A 25,383-nucleotide genomic window follows, 5' to 3' on the forward strand; every position below is an offset into this window, starting at 1 on the left:
CTCCCGATGAGAGAGAGCAGTGATCTCTGTCAAGAGTCAAAATGCACCTTCACCTAAGTCAGTGTTTCTCAAATCCAGTCCTCAGGCCCCCCCAACAGGTCATGTTTTCAGGTTTTCCATTATTTTTCACAGGTGATTTGATCAGTTTCACTGCCTTAGCAATTACCACAGCCGTTTCATCTGAGGGAAATCCTGAAAACATGACCTGTTGGGGGGGCCTGAGGACTGGATTTGAGAAACACTGACCTAAGTAGACAAAAATCCTTGCACCGGCCCTGAATACCCACCAGCAAGTGTCTCAGCCAATAATGAGCCCCAGAGAGTTTTTACAACCTCCAATGAAAACCGTTCCTAATCATAACCTTCCCCCCGAGGAAGCAAAAGTAACCACCACTCCAAAGCAGCAAGGACAACTTTCCCTTCAAGGCAAAAAATAACATCTCCTACCCCTAGAAGCAAAAATATCTCCCCCCCGGGGGGGGGGGGGGGGGGGGGATTGGCAATAAAAACTCATGCAAACCTCTACAGCCAGTTCCTTTTCCTTGCTTGCCACCAGAACCGGCTGCTAACTTCTTCCTCCTCTTCCTGTATCGATCCGCCGGGTAAAGTTATCCAAGGGCAAGCCGGGACTCTACTCTAACTGTCGGGAGCTGCAGCCGGCTGTATTGGGCCTTCCGTGCCAAAAAATGCTTTAAGACCCCTTTCACACTGGGGCGTTTTTCAGGCGCTTTAGCGTTAAAAAAAGCACTTGTAAAGCGCTTGAAAGAAGCCTCATCTGCAATCTCAATGTGAAAGCCCCGAGTGCTTTCAGAGCCCTTTCACAATGGCAGCGCCCGAAAAACGCTCGTAAATCGCCGCTTAAACAAGCAGCACTTTACCAGCGTTTTTCGAGCGTTATTGGGGCGCTTTTAACCCCTGCTAGTGGCCAAATAAAGGGTTAAAAGCTCCCACAAAACGCTGCTGCTGCCAATAGCGCTTTTCAGGAGTTTTACTGGCGCTTCCCATTGATTTCAATGGGAAGGGGCGCCTTAGGAGCGTTGTATTCACCGCTCCAAAAGCGCTGCAAAGAAGCTGCTTGCAGGACTTTTTTTGACGCCCTGCCAGCGCAGCGCCTCAGTGTGAAAGCACTCGGGGCTTTTACATTGGGATTACAGTTGCGGCTTCTTTCAGGCGCTTTACAGGCGCTTTTTTTAACGCTAAAGCACCTGAAAAACACCCCAGTGTGAAAGGGGTCTGAAAGTCCCCCTCTCTGCTCTGGGGTCCCCTCTGTAAAGCTGATGGGGCCCGGGGGGGGATTAATTTTAAATGTCTGCAGCCACAGCCTGCTGTGCTACTTTGTCCCCAAAAAATAATTATAAAGCCCCCCCCCCCCAATGTCACCCAGACCCCCCTATGTGTGGCCCTGCTACTTCACATATGTGGTTTTATAGTTCTACTTCAATGTTGAGCGCGAGATCTCACCGGCAATGTTATTTTGAGAAAAGATTGTTGATCTCCTGGAAAAAAAAAACAACCCAGAAGAGTTTATCTTCTAGAATCTACAACCCGTCCTCTTCCCGGGAAGCGTCTATGGGGAACGGCGAAGGGTCCTGAGCTACGGCTTCCCATTCGTAGAGAGCTGAGAGCGCGCCGCTACAGGAAAATACTCACGGCAAAGATCTCCTTCATCCTCCTCCTCCTCGCAGTCCGCTATGAAATCGCAGACCTGAGACAGTTTAATCTCCATCCCGCTCCTGCAGTGGAAGGAACCATCCAAAGTCATTCTCCCCCCAGGGGGGTCTCCTGCAGGGGGAACAGCAATCTTCATTAGTATCACAGGAAGAAAACATTCATAAGTCAAGAGCTCAGCTGTTATCTGGATGGACAATGAAAACCGGATCGGAAAACTTCCATCACTGCACATGAGGAAGCCACAGAAATCCCTAAGAGGCCATCAAAGACCCCAACAACCACCCCTAACGCTGGGTGCGGAACTTTGATACCATTTATCACCAGGGCCGTCTTTAATATTGACTGGACCCAGGGCAAACGTGTTCTTGGGCCCCCTCTTCCACGCAATTCCGCTCTCCACATGCTTTGAGACATACAATAAATAGCAGCTAGACTCAAAATCAGTTTACTGATTCAGATCAGGCAGTGATTGTGATTGGTTGCCAGAGGTTACAGTGTATCATTTCCGCTTACTGACTGGCTGCTAGAGGTTACAGCCCACATTATGGCTCACTGTTATTTTCTAGAGGTTACAGCACATGACTCCTGCTTGTTTATTGGTTGCTAGAGATTACTGTACATCAATACTGCTCACTGATTGATTGCTAGAGGTTACTGAACATCTATATACCACTCACTAATTGGTTGTTAGAGGTTACTGCACACCATTACTGCTCACTAATTGGTTGCTAGAGGTTACTGCACACCATTACTGCTCACTGATTGATTGCTAGAGGTTACTGAACATCTATATACCACTCACTAATTGGTTGTTAGAGGTTACTGCACACCATTACCGCTCACTAATTGGTTGCTAGAGGTTACTGCACACCATTACTGCTCACTAATTGATTGCTGGAGGTTACTGAACATTTATATACCACTCACTAATTGGTTGTTAGAGGTTACTGCACACCATTACTGCTCACTAATTGGTTGCTAGAGGTTACTGCACACCATTACTGCTCACTGATTGGTTGCTAGAGGTTACTGCACACCATTACTGCTCACTGATTGGTTGCAAGAGGTTAATGCACAGCATTACTGCTCACTAATTGGTTGCTAAAGGTTACAGCACATCATCTCCACACTGCCTGCCTGCGTATTCATATGCACCAAAATTCAGGGTGCTGTGGCACCATGTTATTTTGAAGAAGGGTTCCTCCTCCAATTTGCTTACTTTTGCAGAACAGGCTGATATTCGGCTTAATGACCACAATTGTAGGCACGACTTTCGAGCATGATCCTTTACCTCCCCAGCGGGCAGCATTCAGCAGAAGTAATGGTGGATGTAACCTCAGGGGGACATGATATACATATGAATGCCTCCTCTCTTTACATATCAATTTTACGGTCCACTAATATTTACATATTAATGCCGTCACTATTTACATATCAATGCAGGTTATTTACATGTAAAGCCAGGGGCTGCAGGTGAGTCATCTGTACATGGCAATAGGGCAGAGCTGGGCAGCAGCAGCAGCAGAAGTTTATACTGAGCTATCAGGACACAGCACGGGACTTAAACTTCAAGGGATAAGGGAATTTAAACTGGGATAGTTGGAAAGTATGAGGCAGCTGTTTTGGGCCCCACTACAATGATGGGGCCCAGGGCAGCTGCCCCTTTTGCCCTGCCTTAAAAACGGCCCCTGTTTATCACCCATAAATAATGTTTAATAGATTTTTTTTCCCTGCCAATTAGATGACAAAGTAAAACTTTAGCCGTCAGACCTGAACAATTAACACCTGCCCCAGACTCTGTGGCACCATCTTGGAAATGGAGGAGGGTGGTTTCACAAACCTTCCACGTCTGTCATGAAACATTGCATGGCGCCATGGATTGAAGTTGCCCGAGTTGCCTGTATGCTTATAAAGGCTGGGGGTACATTCCCGGCACTCACAGGAATGAGTGTCAAAGTTTCTTCAACATTTATCCAAACCTTAAGAGTTGGCAACAAAAAAGTGACAATAAAGCTTCAGGTGGGAGCCAAGCTAAGATTTATGTTGCTACAGGCAACCTCATAGCTCTGCTGGAGCCCCCCTGAGTTCCTATGAATAGTAATACTGATGCTTAATCTTAACCAAAATATAAATAGTTCCTGGAATGGGACTTTTAAAAAAAAAAATTTTAGGTACCAAAAGACTATAAAATATTATTTAAAAAAAAACATTTCTTTGTGATTGAAGGAGGTGATTGGAGGATGTGGAGTAGGTATTAAAACACCACTAAAAATTCTAAAAAAAAAATGTCTTTATTCACAAAGCTTTAAAATGTTACCATACATATAAAAGATTGTAATTGGTGGTTATCTGCATCATATGTAAGTTCCATCAATGAAGCCTGAAAAAGCCTCAACGTGTTTCAACTTCTAGAGAGTCTTCATTAGGAGGTGTAGTGCCTGAGTGACCCATTGCCAGGCTCAAGCCCTGTCCCATGGGAAGCCGGTGATGTCATTAAGCCTATTAACATTCTGTGTTTAAGAAAGTCGGTATATTCATGGGAATGTGAGTGAAGAATGTGGAGTAGGTATTAAAACACCATTAAAAGTTCTAAAAAAAAAAAGTCTTTATTCACAAAGCTTTAAAATGTTACCATACATATAAAAGATTGTAATCAGTGGTTATCTGCATCATATATAAGTTACCATCGACAAAAATGTCTTCAATGTCAGCCTGAAAAACCTCAACGTGTTTCAACTTATAGAGAGTCTTCATCAGGAGGTACATAGTATACTTCAAAGGTAAATATACATAAATACCAATAGCATACACCAAAGACAATTACAAAGAGAGAAGTAACACATCTCATCTGATCTAGTTTTTAGTGCTTCTTTTGGATTTTCTCCCTTTTTACCAATGTATCATTGGGTTTTGTGTAAGTACCTTTTTATGTAGGAGTTGGTAATTGTTATTTCTCTCTTTGTAATTGTTTTCGGTGTAAGCTGTTGGCACTTATGTGTATTTTACATTTCAGACTATACTGTTTAACTCCTGATGAAGACTCTCTAGGAGTTGAAACACGCCCCACTGAAGAAGTTCACAGGAACGTAACGCGTACGGGGGAAGGCTACATATGACGTCACCCGCTGCTACCCTTCGGAATCTGTTGGACACACGGTTGTGTGTTTTTTTATGCCTCTACCAAACTGCTGAAATGTGAGTAGTTTGGACACATTTTTAACTTTAATAAACATGCAGTGAGCACTTAGATCTGATCCTTTCTATCATTTATGGTCTGAAAAATCCAAAGGAAGCACTAAAAACCAGATCAGATGAGATGTGTTACTTCTCTCTTTGTAATTGTCTTTGGTGTATGCTATTGGTACCTATGTATATTTACCTTTCAAATATACTATGTACCTCCTGATGAAGATTCTCTATAAGTTGAAACACGTTGAGGTTTTTCAGGCTGACATTGAAGACATCTTTGTTGATGGTAACTTATATGATGCAGATAACCACTGATTACAATCTTTTATATGTATGGTAACATTTTAAAGCTTTGTGAATAAAGACTTTTTTTTTTTAGAATCTTTAATGGTGTTTTAATACCTACTCCACATTCTCCAATCACGTTCCCATGAAAATACCGACTTTCTGAAAGACGGAATGTGAATAGGCTTAAGGACATCACCGGCCTCCCATGGGACAGCGCTTGAGCCTGGCAATCGGTCACTCAGCACCACATCTTCAATTGTAGGGAAGGGGCTACCTTGTCTTCAAAAGCCGGATCATTTTGGCATCATTGTCAGCACACCTATAAGATAAGGACCACAGAACTTCTCCAGCTGGGATGACAGTTTAAACCAGCATGAGGAAAGGCTCTGATGGGGACACAGATGTGAGGAAAGGCTCTGATGGGGACACAGATGTGTGGAAAGGCTCTGATGGGGACACAGATGTGTGGAAAGGCTCTGATGGGGACACAGATGTGTGGAAAGGCTCTGATGGGGACACAGATGTGTGGAAAGGCTCTGATGGGGACACAGATGTGAGGAAAGGCTCTGATGGGGACACAGATGTGTGGAAAGGCTCTGATGGGGACACAGATATGAGGAAAGGCTCTGATGGGGACACAGATGTGAGGAAAGGCTCTGATGTGGACACAGATATGAGGAAAGGCTCTGATGGGGACACAGATGTGAGGAAAGGATCTGATGGGGACACAGATGTGAGGAAATGCTCTGATGGGGACATAGATGTGAGGAAAGGCTCTGATGGGGACACAGATGTGAGGAAATGCTCTGATGGGGACATAGATGTGAGGAAAGGCTCTGATGGGGACACAGATGTGAGGAAAGGCTCTGATGGGGACACAGATGTGTGGAAAGACTCTGATGGGGACCCAGATGTGTGGAAAGGCTCTGATGGGGACACAGATGTGTGGAAAGGCTCTGATGGGGACACAGATGTGAGGAAAGGCTCTGATGGGGACACAGATGTGTGGAAAGGCTCTGATGGGGACACATATGTGAGGAAAGGCTCTGATGGGGACACAGATGTGTGGAAAGGCTCTGATGGGGACACAGATGTGTGGAAAGGCTCTGATGGGGACACAGATGTGTGGGAAAGGCTCTGATGGGGACACAGATGTGAGGAAAGGCTCTGATGGGGACACAGATGTGAGGGAAGGCTCTGATAGGGACACAGATGTGAGGAAAGGATCTGATGGGGACACAGATGTGAGGAAAGGCTCTGATGGGGACACAGATGTGAGGGAAGGCTCTGATGGGGACACAGATGTGAGGAAAGGATCTGATGGGGACACAGATGTGAGGAAATGCTCTGATGGGGACATATATGTGAGGAAAGGCTCTGATGGGGACACAGATGTGAGGAAATGCTCTGATGGGGACATAGATGTGAGGAAAGGCTCTGATGGGGACACAGATGTGAGGAAAGGCTCTGATGGGGACACAGATGTGTGGAAAGACTCTGATGGGGACCCAGATGTGTGGAAAGGCTCTGATGGGGACACAGATGTGTGGAAAGGCTCTGATGGGGACACAGATGTGTGGAAAGGCTCTGATGGGGACACAGATGTGAGGAAAGGCTCTGATGGGGACACAGATGTGTGGAAAGGCTCTGATGGGGACACAGATGTGTGGAAAGGCTCTGATGGGGACACAGATGTGAGGAAAGGCTCTGATGGGGACACAGATGTGTGGAAAGGCTCTGATGGGGACACAGATGTGTGGAAAGGCTCTGATGGGGACACAGATGTGAGGAAAGGCTCTGATGGGGACACAGATGTGTGGAAAGGCTCTGATGGGGACACAGATGTGAGGAAAGGCTCTGATGGGGACACAGATGTGAGGGAAGGCTCTGATAGGGACACAGATGTGAGGAAAGGATCTGATGGGGACACAGATGTGAGGAAAGGCTCTGATGGGGACACAGATGTGAGGGAAGGCTCTGATGGGGGACACAGATGTGAGGAAAGGATCTGATGGGGACACAGATGTGAGGAAATGCTCTGATGGGGACATAGATGTGAGGAAAGGCTCTGATGGGGACACAGATGTGAGGAAATGCTCTGATGGGGACATAGATGTGAGGAAAGGCTCTGATGGGGACACAGATGTGAGGAAAGGCTCTGATGGGGACACAGATGTGTGGAAAGACTCTGATGGGGACCCAGATGTGTGGAAAGGCTCTGATGGGGACACAGATGTGTGGAAAGGCTCTGATGGGGACACAGATGTGTGGAAAGGCTCTGATGGGGACACAGATGTGAGGAAAGGCTCTGATGGGGACACAGGTGTGTGGAAAGGCTCTGATGGGGACACAGATGTGTGGAAAGGCTCTGATGGGGACACAGATGTGAGGAAAGGCTCTGATGGGGACACAGATGTGTGGAAAGGCTCTGATGGGGACACAGATGTGAGGAAAGGCTCTGATGGGGACACAGATGTGAGGGAAGGCTCTGATAGGGACACAGATGTGAGGAAAGGATCTGATGGGGACACAGATGTGAGGAAAGGCTCTGATGGGGACACAGATGTGAGGGAAGGCTCTGATGGGGACACAGATGTGAGGAAAGGATCTGATGGGGACACAGATGTGAGGAAATGCTCTGATGGGGACATAGATGTGAGGAAAGGCTCTGATGGGGACACAGATGTGAGGAAATGCTCTGATGGGGACATAGATGTGAGGAAAGGCTCTGATGGGGACACAGATGTGAGGAAAGGCTCTGATGGGGACACAGATGTGTGGAAAGACTCTGATGGGGACCCAGATGTGTGGAAAGGCTCTGATGGGGACACAGATGTGTGGAAAGGCTCTGATGGGGACACATATGTGAGGAAAGGCTCTGATGGGGACACAGATGTGTGGAAAGGCTCTGATGGGGACACAGATGTGAGGGAAGGCTCTGATAGGGACACAGATGTGTGGAAAGGCTCTGATGGGGACACAGATGTGAGGAAAGGCTCTGATGGGGACATAGATGTGAGGAAAGGCTCTGATGGGGACACAGATGTGAGGAAATGCTCTGATGGGGACATAGATGTGAGGAAAGGCTCTGATGGGGACACAGATGTGAGGAAAGGCTCTGATGGGGACACAGATGTGTGGAAAGACTCTGATGGGGACCCAGATGTGTGGAAAGGCTCTGATGGGGACACAGATGTGTGGAAAGGCTCTGATGGGGACACATATGTGAGGAAAGGCTCTGATGGGGACACAGATGTGTGGAAAGGCTCTGATGGGGACACAGATGTGTGGAAAGGCTCTGATGGGGACACAGATGTGTGGAAAGGCTCTGATGGGGACACAGATGTGAGGAAAGGCTCTGATGGGGACACAGATGTGAGGGAAGGCTCTGATAGGGACACAGATGTGAGGAAAGGATCTGATGGGGACACAGATGTGAGGAAAGGCTCTGATGGGGACACAGATGTGAGGGAAGGCTCTGATGGGGACACAGATGTGAGGAAAGGATCTGATGGGGACACAGATGTGAGGAAATGCTCTGATGGGGACATATATGTGAGGAAAGGCTCTGATGGGGACACAGATGTGAGGAAATGCTCTGATGGGGACATAGATGTGAGGAAAGGCTCTGATGGGGACACAGATGTGAGGAAAGGCTCTGATGGGGACACAGATGTGTGGAAAGACTCTGATGGGGACCCAGATGTGTGGAAAGGCTCTGATGGGGACACAGATGTGTGGAAAGGCTCTGATGGGGACACAGATGTGTGGAAAGGCTCTGATGGGGACACAGATGTGAGGAAAGGCTCTGATGGGGACACAGATGTGTGGAAAGGCTCTGATGGGGACACAGATGTGTGGAAAGGCTCTGATGGGGACACAGATGTGAGGAAAGGCTCTGATGGGGACACAGATGTGTGGAAAGGCTCTGATGGGGACACAGATGTGTGGAAAGGCTCTGATGGGGACACAGATGTGAGGAAAGGCTCTGATGGGGACACAGATGTGTGGAAAGGCTCTGATGGGGACACAGATGTGAGGAAAGGCTCTGATGGGGACACAGATGTGAGGGAAGGCTCTGATAGGGACACAGATGTGAGGAAAGGATCTGATGGGGACACAGATGTGAGGAAAGGCTCTGATGGGGACACAGATGTGAGGGAAGGCTCTGATGGGGACACAGATGTGAGGAAAGGATCTGATGGGGACACAGATGTGAGGAAATGCTCTGATGGGGACATAGATGTGAGGAAAGGCTCTGATGGGGACACAGATGTGAGGAAATGCTCTGATGGGGACATAGATGTGAGGAAAGGCTCTGATGGGGACACAGATGTGAGGAAAGGCTCTGATGGGGACACAGATGTGTGGAAAGACTCTGATGGGGACCCAGATGTGTGGAAAGGCTCTAATGGGGACACAGATGTGTGGAAAGGCTCTGATGGGGACACAGATGTGTGGAAAGGCTCTGATGGGGACACAGATGTGAGGAAAGGCTCTGATGGGGACACAGGTGTGTGGAAAGGCTCTGATGGGGACACAGATGTGTGGAAAGGCTCTGATGGGGACACAGATGTGAGGAAAGGCTCTGATGGGGACACAGATGTGTGGAAAGGCTCTGATGGGGACACAGATGTGAGGAAAGGCTCTGATGGGGACACAGATGTGAGGGAAGGCTCTGATAGGGACACAGATGTGAGGAAAGGATCTGATGGGGACACAGATGTGAGGAAAGGCTCTGATGGGGACACAGATGTGAGGGAAGGCTCTGATGGGGACACAGATGTGAGGAAAGGATCTGATGGGGACACAGATGTGAGGAAATGCTCTGATGGGGACATAGATGTGAGGAAAGGCTCTGATGGGGACACAGATGTGAGGAAATGCTCTGATGGGGACATAGATGTGAGGAAAGGCTCTGATGGGGACACAGATGTGAGGAAAGGCTCTGATGGGGACACAGATGTGTGGAAAGACTCTGATGGGGACCCAGATGTGTGGAAAGGCTCTGATGGGGACACAGATGTGTGGAAAGGCTCTGATGGGGACACAGATGTGTGGAAAGGCTCTGATGGGGACACAGATGTGAGGAAAGGCTCTGATGGGGACACAGATGTGTGGAAAGGCTCTGATGGGGACACATATGTGAGGAAAGGCTCTGATGGGGACACAGATGTGTGGAAAGGCTCTGATGGGGACACAGATGTGTGGAAAGGCTCTGATGGGACACAGATGTGAGGAAAGGCTCTGATGGGGACACAGATGTGAGGAAAGGCTCTGATGGGGACACAGATGTGAGGAAAGGCTCTGATGGGGACACAGATGTGAGTGAAGGCTCTGATGGGGACACAGATGTGAGGAAAGGATCTGATGGGGACACAGATGTGAGGAAAGGCTCTGATGGGGACACAGATGTGAGGGAAGGCTCTGATGGGGACACAGATGTGAGGGAAGGCTCTGATAGGGACACAGATGTGAGGAAAGGCTCTGATGGGGACACAGATGTGAGGAAAGGATCTGATGGGGACACAGATGTGTCGAAAGGCTCTGATGGGGACACAGATGTGTGGAAAGGCTCTGATGGGGACACATATGTGAGGAAAGGCTCTGATGGGGACACAGATGTGAGGAAAGGATCTGATGGGGACACAGATGTGAGGGAAGGCTCTGATGGGGACACAGATGTGTGGAAAGGCTCTGATGGGACACATATGTGAGGAAAGGCTCTGATGGGGACACAGATGTGTGGAAAGGCTCTGATGGGGACACAGATGTGAGGGAAGGCTCTGATGGGGACACAGATGTGTGGAAAGGCTCTGATGGGGACACATATGTGAGGAAAGGCTCTGATTCGGGACACATATGTGAGGAAAGGCTCTGATGGGGACACAGATGTGTGGAAAGGCTCTGATGGGGACACAGATGTGTGGAAAGGTTCTGATGGGGACACAGATTGTGTGGAAAGGCTCTGATGGGGACACAGATGTGTGGAAAGGCTCTGATGGGGACACAGATGTGTGGAAAGGCTTTGATGGGACACATATGTGAGGAAAGGCTCTGATGGGGACACAGATGTGTGGAAAGACTCTGATGGGGACACAGATGTGTGGAAAGGCTCTGATGGGATTAATTTAATCTCATTCATTTGTAAATAACAGATTTTTGGCGGCCCACAAATATTTGTAAAATCTACAATGTGGCCTTCGGGCTGAAAAGTTCGGAGACCCCTACTCTAGACTAAAATTAACATTTAATCCCTGCAGTAGGGGGAGGGGGGGGGGTACTTTTCATTTCCATTTTCACCAGAGTTCAGCTATAAAGGAAACCATGAACGAATTCATTACTGTCAATCCAAGGGCTTCCATACTTTCCCATCACTGCCTTCAGACATTTGCTGATCAGGAATTCTGACAGCCGGGGGTGTGGAGGGTGATGGCGGTCTATATATATTTCAGCAGAGGCTCCATTGAAGAGAGAAGCAGATATAAAGCGCGAAAATGCTGACCGATTCACGGAACGCAGGAAATCAGCCGCGTCTGCAGACAGTCAGGAGTTCTGACGACGGTTTCTGAAGAGTTTTCTCTCTCTCTGCGTTCTCTTTCACGAGCTCAAACCGATCGACGCAATTCTTTGCACGCCGCCGCTGTCCCCCAACCCGCCTATGACTCTCGCTGAGTCTGTACATCACTTTTTATTATTAAAGAAGTCGTCGGCGTTCTCGAGTCACGCCGGGTTATTACCTGACTTAGTCGCCTCACGCGGCTGCACATAAAAGATCCATCTCAGAATTAAAATGAATCAATGGAGAAATTTTGCTAAAATGTAATTAACTGGATCCCTCTGGATTGGCTGGAATGGTGGCTACATCTCGCTCTCCGCGGCTTCTGGGAGCTCTTAATCGTCTGAGATTAAATTAGATGGACACTTCCACATTTTTGTTTTATCGTCTGCCAACTCGCAATTAACGAGGCGTTCAACAAAACGCACTCTTCTCCCCGCTATAAATATGAAGAAATAACGTCAGAGGCAGGAAACAAACAATGGATTTCATTACGCCCCGTCCGTGTCGGGGGGAGGATTGAAGAGAAGTGGAAGTTTGCATTTATTTCCCAGAGCGGCGGAGAGACCTCTGTTTACAATGACTGGAAAATGTTGTTATAGAGAAGATCATCTCTCCACTTCACTTGATATGTACATCACATGCTAACGCCGCTTCATTTGTTGCGTCCGTCGCGTTGCAGAGTCACTGGACAGCAGTGGCGGCCTTTCCATTATGGCGCCCCTCCTCCCCCAAATCCATGCGCCCGGCCCCTAATCTCCATGCAGGGCGCCGGACCCATGGATTTCAATGTGGGTTTGTTTTTTTATTAAGCATGTGATTAGAGCCGGAGGCTCCAATTGGCTTAAAAAACTGTGGGCTCGGGGCGCAGAGCACTTTGCCCCAAGCTCCCCCACTTGTCTGACATTAGCAAATTAATATTCGCTAACTTCTTCCTGCTTCTCCTCAGGGCCAATCAGGCCAGGAGTCCTAAGACCCGATTGGCTGGGAGGAGAAGCGACAGATGGGACTCAGGAGGAGATGCAGTGGGGAAGCCGCCAAAGCTGCAACCTGGATGGGGTAAGTGCGGGGCTGGCAGACGGCCTGACAGGCGACAGGTGAGTGAACGAGGGGAATGAAGGGGCCAGGTTTGTTTGCCCCTCCCCCCCAAATAAAACTGAGCACCAGCCGCCACTGATGGACAGTCAGCTGATAGACAAGGAGCCGGATTCCTCCATATTCCGGATTTTTCAATATTGCAGATTCATCAATATTGCGGATTTCCTCCATACTCCAGATTCCTCAATATTCCGGATTGCTCCATAATCCATATTCCACCATATTCCGGATTCCTTCTGTGACAAAACCATCCAGCACCCAGCTTGAGGGCTTCATTCAGTATACAGCTTCATCCAGTCTGGGTATAGCAACCAGATATTATAGCTGACCCTACAAAACTAGCTGTAAATAGCTTGTATGAGAACCGGAACTGTTTATTGAAAACTCACACAGAATTGATATATCACACAATCAGGTGAGGCTGATCACATCGTGTTATATCGTAAGCAAAGGCACCTGTATACAGGAATATAATTAAAGCGGAGTTCCACCCAAAAATGGAACTTCCGCTGTAAGTTTAACATTTGGCATGTTATTTTTTCTGGGGGGGGAGAGGGTACCCTGTTTTCAGAGGCACCCAGCTCCCCCTTCCTCCCCTGGTGCCACGGAGCTGGAAGGAAGATCACCTCTCCCCCCTCCCTCCCTGCAATCTTCTGGGACACGTCACAGGTCCCAGAAGATTGCCCGGCCATTCACAGCGAGGCCCGCGCATGCACAGTTCTCGCTCGGCTGTGAAGCCACAGCTGGGTGCCCACAGCTAGAATGCCGGCACTGCTGAAAGGAGGGGCGGGGGGGAGAGGCTTCCTCTCCACTCCTCCCCCCTCCTCTCCACTCCTCCTTCCCTCCTCTCCACTTCTCCTCCCCTCCTCTCTACTCTTCCTTCTCGCCTTTACACCCTCCTCCCCTCCTCTCCTCTCCACTCCTTCTTCCCTCCTTTACACCCTCCTCTCCTCCCCCTCTTCACTCCTCCTCCAATCCTCTCCTCCCCTCCCTTACACCCTCCTCCCCTCCTCTCCACTCCTCCTCCCCTCTTCTCTACTCCTCCTTCCCTCCTTTACACCCTCCTCCCCTCCTCTCCTCTCCACTCCTTCTTCCCTCCTTTACACCCTCCTCTCCTCCCCCTCTTCACTCCTCCTCCAATCCTCTCCTCCCCTCCCTTACACCCTCCTCCCCTCCTCTCCACTCCTCCTCCCCTCTTCTCTACTCCTCCTTCCCTCCTTTACACCCCCCTCCCCTCCTCTCCTCTCCACTCCTTCTTCCCTCCTTTACACCCTCCTCTCCTCCCCCTCTTCACTCCTCCTCCAATCCTCTCCTCCCCTCCCTTACACCCTCCTCCCCTCCCTCCTCCTCTCCGCTTCTACTCCCCTCGCCTTCGCTTCTCCTCTCTACTCCTCCTTCAATTCTCTCATCCCCTACTTTACACCCTGCTCCCCTCTTCTCCTCTCCACTCCTCCTTCCCTCCTCTACACCCAACTCCCCTCCCCTCCTTCCCCCTCTCCTCTCTACTCTTCCTTCAATCCTCTCCTCCCCTCCTTTACACCCTGCTCCCCTCTTCTCCTCTCCACTCCACTCCTCCTTCCCTCCTTTACACCCTCCACCCCTCCTCTCCACACCTCCTTCCCTCCTCTACACCCTCCTCCCCCCTCCCCTCTCCAGTCCTCTGAGGAATAGGTTACACCATTTCCATATTATGGTAACTTGGAGTTTGTCTTTAATCCTCTGGGAATTAGTGACTCCACACTCAGTGATAAAATAACATAAAAGGAGGTTTTATAAAGAGAATAACACAACATCCGTTGTGATACGATTTGCTTCGCACAGCTGACGCTTTGTAAATAACCCCCGTAAAACGCGTTCCGCTTATCCCGTTTTTTCCCCCAGATATCCCAGAAGTGATACGTGACGTTTCCTCCATTTGTATTCGTCACCCTCCCCTCCCCCGCTGTTATTTGTCTTCTGTCATTACAAAGTAACTTTTTATTCCTCTCGGTACAAAACAATAGAACTGTCACCGCCCACAAAACGTAATATATAAAATTCCCGCGGTGTTACCGCTGCCGGGTCATAAAGCCAAGACACAGCACGACATCGCTAGGGGGAGGGGGGCAACACATTTCTGTCACTGGGAGGAAAGAAAAAGTCCCTGTAATCTTTTACTGTCTTTTATTCCGATATATGGACTGCCTTGGCAGACGCGTTTCATTCTGCACATTGCCGCGGCGCCCGATGGGATTCTGTACGGTCACAGTTGTGCATATATTACAAGATCGGTGCATTAAGATGGGGGATGGGGTTGCCTGCAATATGGAGGATTAGGATGCAAAGTGGAGAAAGGGGCTGTCCAAAAGCATTTAGCCACTGTGCTGGCGGTCAGCAAATCAGCATGCGCACGCCGGTCCCTATTATCCAGACAGATACATTTCATTATTCCAAAATGGCGGCTTGGGACATCTCCCACAAAGTCAACTTCCAGGCATTTAATCCGCCCCCTTACCCCCCCCCCCCTATACTTTTTTTTATGCAACACAAAATCACACCGTTTTGAACCTACAAGCCAAATGAGGAGATGGCCGGTGGCACGCCTAGTCCAGATGATCGGCTCAGGATGTTCCTCCCACATCCAGAAACCAACCACAAAGGTATAAAGAAGAGCCAGCACCACTGGAAATTCAGTCTTCAATTCTATTGTTGTTATAAGACCATGATAAAAACTGCACACAGACGCGTTTCGTCATGCAGGCCTTGTTCGCAGCACTGTAGACAAGGCCTGTGTGCCGAAACGCATCTGCGTGCCGGCTATGATATGTATGCTTTTTATTTTAACCGTTCACTTCCCTGCGGATTTTAGGTCACTCTGGTGACATCACAGCAGCTTACTCCTCCTCTGGCAGCGATGAGGGGGCGGGCATTCTTACTGGACTGTGAACTTTTCTGTGGGAAGAGGGGGAGGGGTTAGACCAATAAAGATGGGTAGAAGATGAATGGGGGGGGAGGGATGGGTTGGTGGTGGCTGATGAGGATGACTGGATGATAAAGGGAGGGGTGGTGTTCAGTGACGGATGATGAAGAAGGAGCGGCTGGTGATGAAAATGGGTGGATGGTGAAGAAATGGGGGGTGGTCAGTGGTGGCCAATAAAGTTGGTTGGATGAAAAAATTAGGGGGGAGGGGGGAGGAAAATAAGTAATGAAGAAGGGGATGGTTGGTTGTGGCCAATCAAGATGTGTAGATGAAGAAGATAGATGGTGGTGGTTAGTGGTGGCCAATGAAAATAAGTGAATGATAAACAGGAAGGGGGGAAGGGGTGGTGGTGGATAATGAAGATGAGTAAAAGATGTAGAAGGGGGAGGGGTGGTTGGTGGTAGCTGGTGAAGATAGATGGATGATGAAAATGAGGCAATGACCAGTGGTGGGTGATGAAGATGGATGGATGATGAAGATGAGGGGGGGGGGGGGGGGGTTGTTGGTGGCCAATGAAGATAGATGGATGATGAAGATGGGGGGTTGTTGGTGACTGATGAAGATGGATAGATGATGAAGATGGATGGATGATGAAAATGGGGGGTTGTTGGTGGCCAATGAAGATGGGTGGATGATGAAGATGGAGGGGTAGGGGGAGAGGTGGTTGGTGGTAGCTGGTGAAGATAGATGGATGATGAAGATGGGGCAATGACCAGCGGTGGGTGATGAAGATGGATGGATGATGAAGATGGGGGGGTTGTTGGTGGCCAATGAAGATGGATGAATTATGAAGATGGGGGTTGTTGGTGACTGATGAAGATGGATGATGAAGATGGGGGTTTGTTGGTGGCCAATGAAGATGGATGGATGATGAAGATGGGGGGTTGTTGGTGAATGATGAAGATGGATGGATGATGAAGATGAGGGGGGTGTTGGTGACTGATGAAGATGGATTGATGATGAAGATGGGGGGGGTTGTTGGTGGCCAATGAAGATGGATGGATGATGAAGATGGGGGGGTTGTTGGTGAATGATGAAGATGGATGAATGATGAAGATGAGGGGGTTGTTGGTGGCCTATGAAGATGGATAGATGATGATGATGAGGGGGTTGTTGGTGACTGATGAAGATGGATTGATGATGAAGATGGGGGGTTGCTGGTGGCCAATGAAGATGGATGGATGATGAAGATGGGGGGGTTGTTGGTGGCGAGTGAAGATAGATGGATGATGAAGATGGGGGGATTGGTGGTGGCTGATGAAGATGGGGGGATTGTTGGTGACTGATGAAGATGGATGAATGATGAAGATGGGGGGAGGGGGGCAGGTTGATGGTGGCCAATGAAGATGGATGGATGATGAAGATGGGGGGTTGATGGTGGCCAATGAAGATGGATGGATGATGACGATGGGGGTTGATGGTGGCCAATGAAGATGGTTGATGAAGATGGGGGGGTTGATGGTGGCCAATGAAGATGGTTGATGAAGATGGGGGGGTTGATGGTGGCCAATAAAGATGGTTGACGAAGATGGGGGGGTTGATGGTGGCCAATGAAGATGGTTGATGAAGATGGGGGGGTTGATGGTGGCCAATGAAGATGGGGGGGTTGATGGTGGCCAATGAAGATGGTTGATGAAGATGAGGGGGTTGATGGTGGCCAATGAAGATGGTTGATGAAGTTGGGGGGGGGTTGATGGTGGCCAATGAAGATGGGGAGGTTGATGGTGGCCAATGAAGATGGTTGATGAAGATGAGGGGGTTGATGGTGGCCAATGAAGATGGTTGATGAAGATGGGGGGGGGTTGATGGTGGCCAATGAAGATGGTTGATGAAGATGGGGGGGGGTTGATGGTGGCCAATGAAGATGGTTGATGAAGATGAGGGGGTTGATGGTGGCCAATGAAGATGGTTGATGAAGATGGGGGGGTTGATGGTGGCCAATGAAGATGGTTGATGAAGATGGGGGGGGGTTGATGGTGGCCAATGAAGATGGTTGATGAAGATGAGGGGGTTGATGGTGGCCAATGAAGATGGTTGATGAAGATGGGGGGGTTGATGGTGGCCAATGAAGATGGTTGATGAAGATGGGGGGGTTGATGGTGGCCAATGAAGATGGTTGATGAAGAAGATGGGGGGGGGGTTGATGGTGGCCATTGAAGGTGGTTGATGAAGATGGGGGGGTTGATGGTGGCCAATGAAGATGGTTGATGAAGATGGATAGATAATTAAGATGGGCTGGTTGTTGGTGACCAGTAAAGATGGATGGATGATGAATATAGGAGGGTTGGCCATTGTTGGGCGAAGAATATGGATGGATGATGAAGATGGGAGGGTCGTTGGTGGTCGAAGAAGATGGATGGATGATGAAGATGGGAGGGTCGTTGGTGGTCGAAGAAGATGGATGGATGATGAAGATGGGTGGGCTGTTGGTGGCCAATGAGGATGGATGACAGGGAATCCACAACTTCATCACACCCCTTCCTCCGCGCCGCTCCCTTCTGCCCCCTCGGTGTGTGAATTATCATGTGACAGGCCAGAGATGAGCCGGTAAAGCACATGAGAAGCTGCCAATATCCAGCAAGTTCCCAGGTATAGTATGTGATGTATGAGCAGCACTGTGATGTCATTCTAAAGAGCGCCCGACGCACACAGACACGCATTGTAATGCAGCACAATGGGCTAATGTGCATTGCATGCACAATTCTTTGGCAGTGCTCCACAATGCATGCTGGTACGTCTCCACATATTGTGCTGCGCACGTCTGTTGGTAGGTACATTGAGGAAGGCGTTACCGAAACACATACACTATATTGCCAAAAGTATTGGGACACCTGCCTTTACACACACATGAACTTTAATGGCATCCCAGTCTTAGTCCGGAGGGTTCAATATTGAGTTGGCCCTTTGCAGCTATAACAGCTTCACCTCTTCTGGGAAGGCCGTGCACAAGGTTTAGGAGGGTGTCTATGGGAATGTCTGACCATTCTTCCAGAAGAGCATTTGTGAAGTCAGGCACTGATGTTGGATGAGAAGGCCTGGCTCACAGTCTCCGATGTAATTCATCCCAAAGGTGTTCTATCAGGTTGAGGTCAGGACTCTGTGCAGGCCAGTCAAGTTCCTCCACCCCAAACTCGCTCTTCCATTTCTTCATGGACCTTGTCTTTAGGATGGATCCCATACTGAACTCTGCGCCATAATTCTCCCCCCGGAGATGGAATGAGCGGAGTCCCCCCAAAATCATAACCGTTACCAACCTACATCCTTCCACTATAAAAGTCAATATACAGAAATAAATATACCTTCACTAGTTTCCAACCACCCCACGCAGATATACTGCTGCAGGCGATATACTCTGCGCTGGATCACGTATCTGATATGTGGTCATCGCTTATGGGTAGGGGGTGCCCACGAGCGCGCCTGCCGCCCCCTGCTGTGCTGTGATTTGTTACAGCACAAGCCGATCAGTGTGTCCCGGCCAATGATTGATCGCCGGGACCCGCTGATCAGCTCCGTCATTCAGGGAAGGGAGCTCTGTACACTGAAAGGCGATCTCGCTGTTGTGTTGTTCCCTGCAAAGCCGGGAGAAAACACAACAGGATCACTTATTAAATGCACCACATAACAACATAACACACACAGTGAACAACGTCAGGCCCTCGATCATCCTAGATATGAACCCCTTCCCAGTGACAGTGTATAGTATTATCACTCATCACTGTATTATCGCCACTGATGATGTCAGTTAGTGTCGTCCTTCCCCCCCCGCCCCCCCAAGCCAACGTCAGTTAGTGTCAGATAGCCCGACCCACTATCCCATTAAAAGTCGCTGATCACCGGCATTAGTAGTATAACAAAAATATATATATATATAAAATATGAACACGAAGTATAAACAATTCAAAATTCCAGTATCTATAGCAGACGTCACTTTGTAACATTATAACTTTCACACAAACCAATCAATAATCGCTTTATTGGAATTTTTTTTACCCAAAATGTGTAGAAGAAAACGTTTCGGCCTCAACTGATGAAGACATTTGATTTTTTTACTGAACGTTTTATATCAGAAAGGAATTGAGGCTCTTTTTTTGTTTATAGTGCAAAAATAAAAAACGCCGAGGTGATCAAATACCCCCAAAAGAAATCTTGGAAAAAAGGGAGGTAGATTTTATATGTGTACAGCGTCGCACGACCGCGCAATTGTCAGTTAAAATAACGCAGTGCTATATCGCAAAAAATGGCCTAGTCATGAATGGGGGAGTAAATCTTCCGGAGCGGTTAAGCGATTAAACGACTTAAGTGCGTTCTTCTGTCATCACACAGAAAACGTTACATAATCGCTGTGCGGGACGTATGCAGAAATTACCTCGGGTGCAGTTCTTCATGGCGAACGAGTCCACGGCGGCCGTCCCGCCATCGACGTGGTCCAAGGATATCCGGAACGGCTTTCCCTCGTGTCTCACCGCTCCTCCCATCACGACCCACCTGAGATCCGGAGACAAAAGCAGAGAAAGACGGAGATGAGAATCCACAGGGCTCTCCCCCTCCCCCCACAATCGGCCGCCATTGTTTTTGGGTGGCGCAGTCTGGAGCGAGTCCACCTGACTTATATTCTATAGAACTGAAGACGTATTCTAGACCAGTGCTGGGAGGTGTGTTTTCTAGAATGAGACCTCATAGGCTTCTGGTGCCAAGACAGCGACGGCGCCAGGACAGCGACGGCGCCAGGACAGCGATGGCGCCACTAATTTCATCTACAAAACTGATGACACGAGAAGAGTTGTCATTCCAGAACACAGCTACCGGAACAAGAGATATTTTGACTTAAGAAAAACTATTATTATTTAAAGAAGGAGCTTATCCATAGACATGGAGTGTGCCAGATGTGCCTGGGCACATCCTAATCACCCGGTGCGGCACACGAGTCCCCCCAGTTCTCCCCCCCCATTTACTATGCTTCAGTTTGTGAATGAACAGCCCCCCAAAGGGGCACCTTCAAAATAATTGTAAAGAAATAATAAAAATAAACTGCTGACACCGTCCACTGCTTTACTGACACCGTCCTCTGCCCTACTGACACCGCCCACTGCTCTACCGACACCGTCCCCTGCTCTAATGACACCGTCCACTGCCCTACCACTGCTTTACTGACACCATCCACTGCTCTACTGACACCATCCTCTGTCCTACTGACACCATCCACTGCTCTACTGACACCGACCACTGCTCTACTGACACCGTCCACTGCTCTACTGACACCGTCCACTGCCCTACCGACACCATCTTCTGCTTTACTGACACCGACCACTGCTCTACTGACACCATCCACTGACCTACTGACACTGTCCACTGACCTACTGACACCGTCCACTGCTTCACTGACACCATCCTCTGCTTTACTGACACCATCCACTGCTCTAGTGACACCGTCCACTGCTCTACTGACACCGACCACTGCCCTACCAACACCGACCACTGCTCTACTGACACCGTCCACTGCTTTACTGACACCATCCTCTGTTTTACTGACACCGTCCACTGCCCTACTGACACCGTCCACTGCTCTACTGACACCGACCACTGCTCTACTGACACCGTCCACTGCTCTACTGACACCGTCCACTGCTCTACTGACACCGTCCCCTGCTCTAATGACACCGTCCACTGCCCTACCACTGCTTTACTGACACCATCCACTGCTCTACTGACACCATCCTCTGTCCTACTGACACCATCCACTGCTCTACTGACACCGACCACTGCTCTACTGACACCGTCCACTGCTCTACTGACACCGTCCACTGCTCTACTGACACCGTCCACTGCCCTACCGACACCGTCCACTGCCCTACCGACACCATCCTCTGCTTTACTGACACCGACCACTGCTCTACCGACACCGTCCACTGCTCTACTGACACCATCCACTGACCTACTGACACTGTCCACTGACCTACTGACACCCTCCACTGCTTCACTGACACCATCCTCTGCTTTACTGACACCATCCACTGCTCTACTGACACCGACCACTGCCCTACCAACACCGACCACTGCTCTACTGACACCGTCCACTGCTTTACTGACACCATCCTCTGTTTTACTGACACCGTCCACTGCCCTACTGACACCGTCCACTGCCCTACCGACACCGTCCACTGCCCTACCGACACCATCCACTGCCCTACTGACACCATCCACTGCCCTACTGACACCATCCTCTGCTTTACTGACACTGACCACTGCTCTACCGACACCGTCCACTGCTCTACTGACACTGTCCACTGCTCTAATGACACCGTCCACTGACACCATCCTCTGCTTTACTGACACCGTCCACTGCCCTACCGACACCGACTACTGCTCTACTGACACCGACCACTGCTCTACTGACACCGTCCACTGCTCTACTGACACCGTCCACTGCTCTACTCACACCGTCCACTGCCCTACCGACACCGTCCACTGCCCTACCGACACCATCCTCTGCTTTACTGACACCGACCACTGCTCTACCGACACCGTCCACTGCTCTACTGACACCATCCACTGACCTACTGACACTGTCCACTGACCTACTGACACCGTCCACTGCTTCACTGACACCATCCTCTGCTTTACTGACACCATCCACTGCTCTAGTGACAACGTCCACTGCTCTACTGACACCGACCACTGCCCTACCAACACCGACCACTGCTCTACTGACACCGTCCACTGCTTTACTGACACCATCCTCTGTTTTACTGACACCGTCCACTGCCCTACTGACACCGTCCACTGCCCTACCGACACCGTCCACTGCCGTACCGACACCATCCACTGCCCTACTGACACCATCCTCTGCTTTACTGACACTGACCACTGCTCTACCGACACCGTCCACTGCTCTACTGACACCGTCCACTGACCTACTGACACCATCCTCTGCTTTACTGACACCGTCCACTGCCCTACCGACACCGACTACTGCTCTACTGACACCGTCCACTGCTCTACTGACACCGTCCACTGACCTACTGACACCGTCCACTGCTCTACTGACACCGCCCACTGCTCTACTGACACCGCCCACTGCTTTACTGACACCGCCCACTGCTTTACTGACACCGTCCTCTGCTTTACTGACACCGTCCTCTGCCCTACCGACACCGTCCACTGCCCTACTGACACAATCCTCTGCTTTACTGACACCGTCCACTGCCCTACTGACACCGACCACTGCTCTACCGACACCGACCACTGCTCTACCGACACCGTCCACTGCTTCACTGACACCATCCTCTGCTTTACTGACACCGTCCACTGCTCTACTGACACCGTCCACTGCTCTACCGACACCATCCACTGCTCTACTGACACCGTCCACTGCTCTACCGACACCGTCCCCTGCTCTAATGACACCGTCCACTGCCCTACCACTGCTTTACTGACACCATCCACTGCTCTACTGACACCGTCCTCTGTCCTACTGACACCATCCACTGCTCTACTGACACCGTCCTCTGCTCTACCGACACCGTCCACTGCTCTACTGACACCGTCTACTGCTCTACCGACACCATCCACTGTCCTACTGACACCGCCCACTGCTCTACCGACACTGTCCACTGCTCAATGACACCGTCCACTGCTCTACTCACACCGTCTTCTGCTCTACTCACACCGTCCTCTGCTCTACTCACACCGTCCTCTGCTCTACTCACACCGTCCACTGCTCTACTGACACCGTCTACTGCTCTACCGACACCATCCACTGTCCTACTGACACCGCCCACTGCTCTACCGACACTGTCCACTGCTCAATGACACCGTCCACTGCTCTACTCACACCGTCCTCTGCTCTACTCACACCGTCCTCTGCTCTACTCACACCGTCCACTGCTGGTTACATTGATTTATTTTCTTTGCTTTGGGGAGAATTTCCTAATGCAATAGGCTGCACACACCTATGAGGTTATCTACAATACAGTGAATGTGATATTTAGCTAACATTCTCTGCAGGTGAATATTTTTGCATGTGGATGCGTTTTGAATGACAGTGACTGATTCACCATCGGTGAATGTTCGGTAAAATCCGCATCCACTTCTCTATAAATCTGCCCTTTAAAGTTGAATGTCGACTTCGTCTTCTGGGCTCTGTGGAGAGAAGCCTGTAACTCATTCTAGAATGTTCTTATAAAAGCTTCTGACATGAAATGATTGGAGATAAGAAGGTGGCACAGTGGGGGCGGGGCGGCTGGGGGGGGGGGGGGTGCATTAGAGCTTTGTTCACGGAGAACTTTGACAATATATTGTTATTGAGCCGTCAGTAACGCCATAAACTTCTAGGAAGTCGTCTCCTGATGGATTCATTGCCTCATTTGCTCTTTTTACTTCATTAATTCTAAAGACTTTCCGTGAAATTTACAGTTATTTACAGCGACGTCACATCCCAACTTGCTACATAGACGGCAATTTGTTTCCTGAAGTGTCAGCGACAGTCCGATGTAAGAAGGTGATGAGCGACACGTGGCGGGATTTCATGGGAATCACAAAAAATAAATAACATGTATTTATTCTCCTTTACCATGACTATAAAGTGGAAGTAACGTCAAAAGCTAAGATTTTCTTTTTTTTTCCCCTTTTGGTTTATGTTTTTTCTTTGTTGATTGAATAAGTTTATATTTATTTATGTTTGACATTGTCAGTATATGCTGCTAATCTATGTACCTTTGTAACTAATATTGAAAAGTGGATCCTGAAGAAGCCCTTATTCTGGATGAAACGCGTTGATCCACATACCTATGGACATTCATTTAAACTCAGATGGTTGTATATGTCTATGAGTAGAATATATATCTTTTATGGAGTACAGACTCCTTCTGTTTTTAAACTTTTGTGTATAAATAAAAGATGTTTTGTGATTTTATATGTTGTCATACTGACTAATTACCTTGGGCACTTCCTTGGGCACTTGAAAACCCCCATCTCCCATCACCTCCCTGTCTGGAGAGGCGTGGGAAATGCCCTTTTTTACTCGAAACCTCCTCCCACTCACATTCTAAGCCTAATCTATCTAGGCCTGTAAAGAAAAAAAATCCCCATACTTACCTGTTCTGGTCGCAGGCGGCTTCTCTGTGGAGGTGGGTGCAGGAGGGGCCGCTCCACAGGGACACGTAGCAGCATGGTCTGTCACAGGCTGCGTCAACCGGACACAATCCGGTCCCTTACCACATGATCAGCTGTCAGCCAATGACAGCTTGAGGAGAAACAAAAGCTGATCACCGGCTTCTGTGCAGGGACATTGTTCCAGAAGATACACAGCCATCTTATCTGTGCCCACTATTGCTGCCTGCCAGAGCTCACAGTGCCACGAATCAGTCCCAACCAGTGCATAACAGTGCCAGCAATCAGTGCCACTTATCAATGCTCACCAGTGGTGCCAATCAGTGCCACCTAGCAGTGCAGCCTATTAGTGTCACCTACCAGTGCCAATTAGTGCCCTTCACTGCCACCAATCAGTGCCCTTCACTGCCACCTATCAGTGCCCACCAGTGCTACCTCATCAGTGCCCATCAGTGCTGCCTCATCAGCGTACATCAATGAAGGAGAAAATGTACCAGTTTGCAAAATGTAA

General features: G+C 49.2%; 1 protein-coding gene across 1 annotated transcript in view; it reads right to left on the reverse strand.

The window, feature by feature from the left end:
• LOC143990067 (ALK tyrosine kinase receptor-like) overlaps window positions 1-25,383 on the reverse strand; it is a gene marked incomplete at its 3' end in the record, with an annotated part of 272,016 nt that overhangs the window by 135,343 nt on the left and 111,290 nt on the right. Inside the window, 2 exon segments of the mRNA XM_077490277.1 lie at window positions 1,651-1,782; window positions 20,131-20,249. Of these exon segments, the coding sequence (XP_077346403.1) occupies window positions 1,651-1,782; window positions 20,131-20,249 (251 nt within the window).

This window comes from Lithobates pipiens, unplaced genomic scaffold, assembly GCF_037356315.1.
Source record: "Lithobates pipiens isolate NorthernLeopardFrog02 unplaced genomic scaffold, aLitPip1_a1.2 Scaffold_18, whole genome shotgun sequence".
In the NCBI taxonomy this organism is placed as follows: Eukaryota; Metazoa; Chordata; class Amphibia; order Anura; family Ranidae; genus Lithobates; species Lithobates pipiens.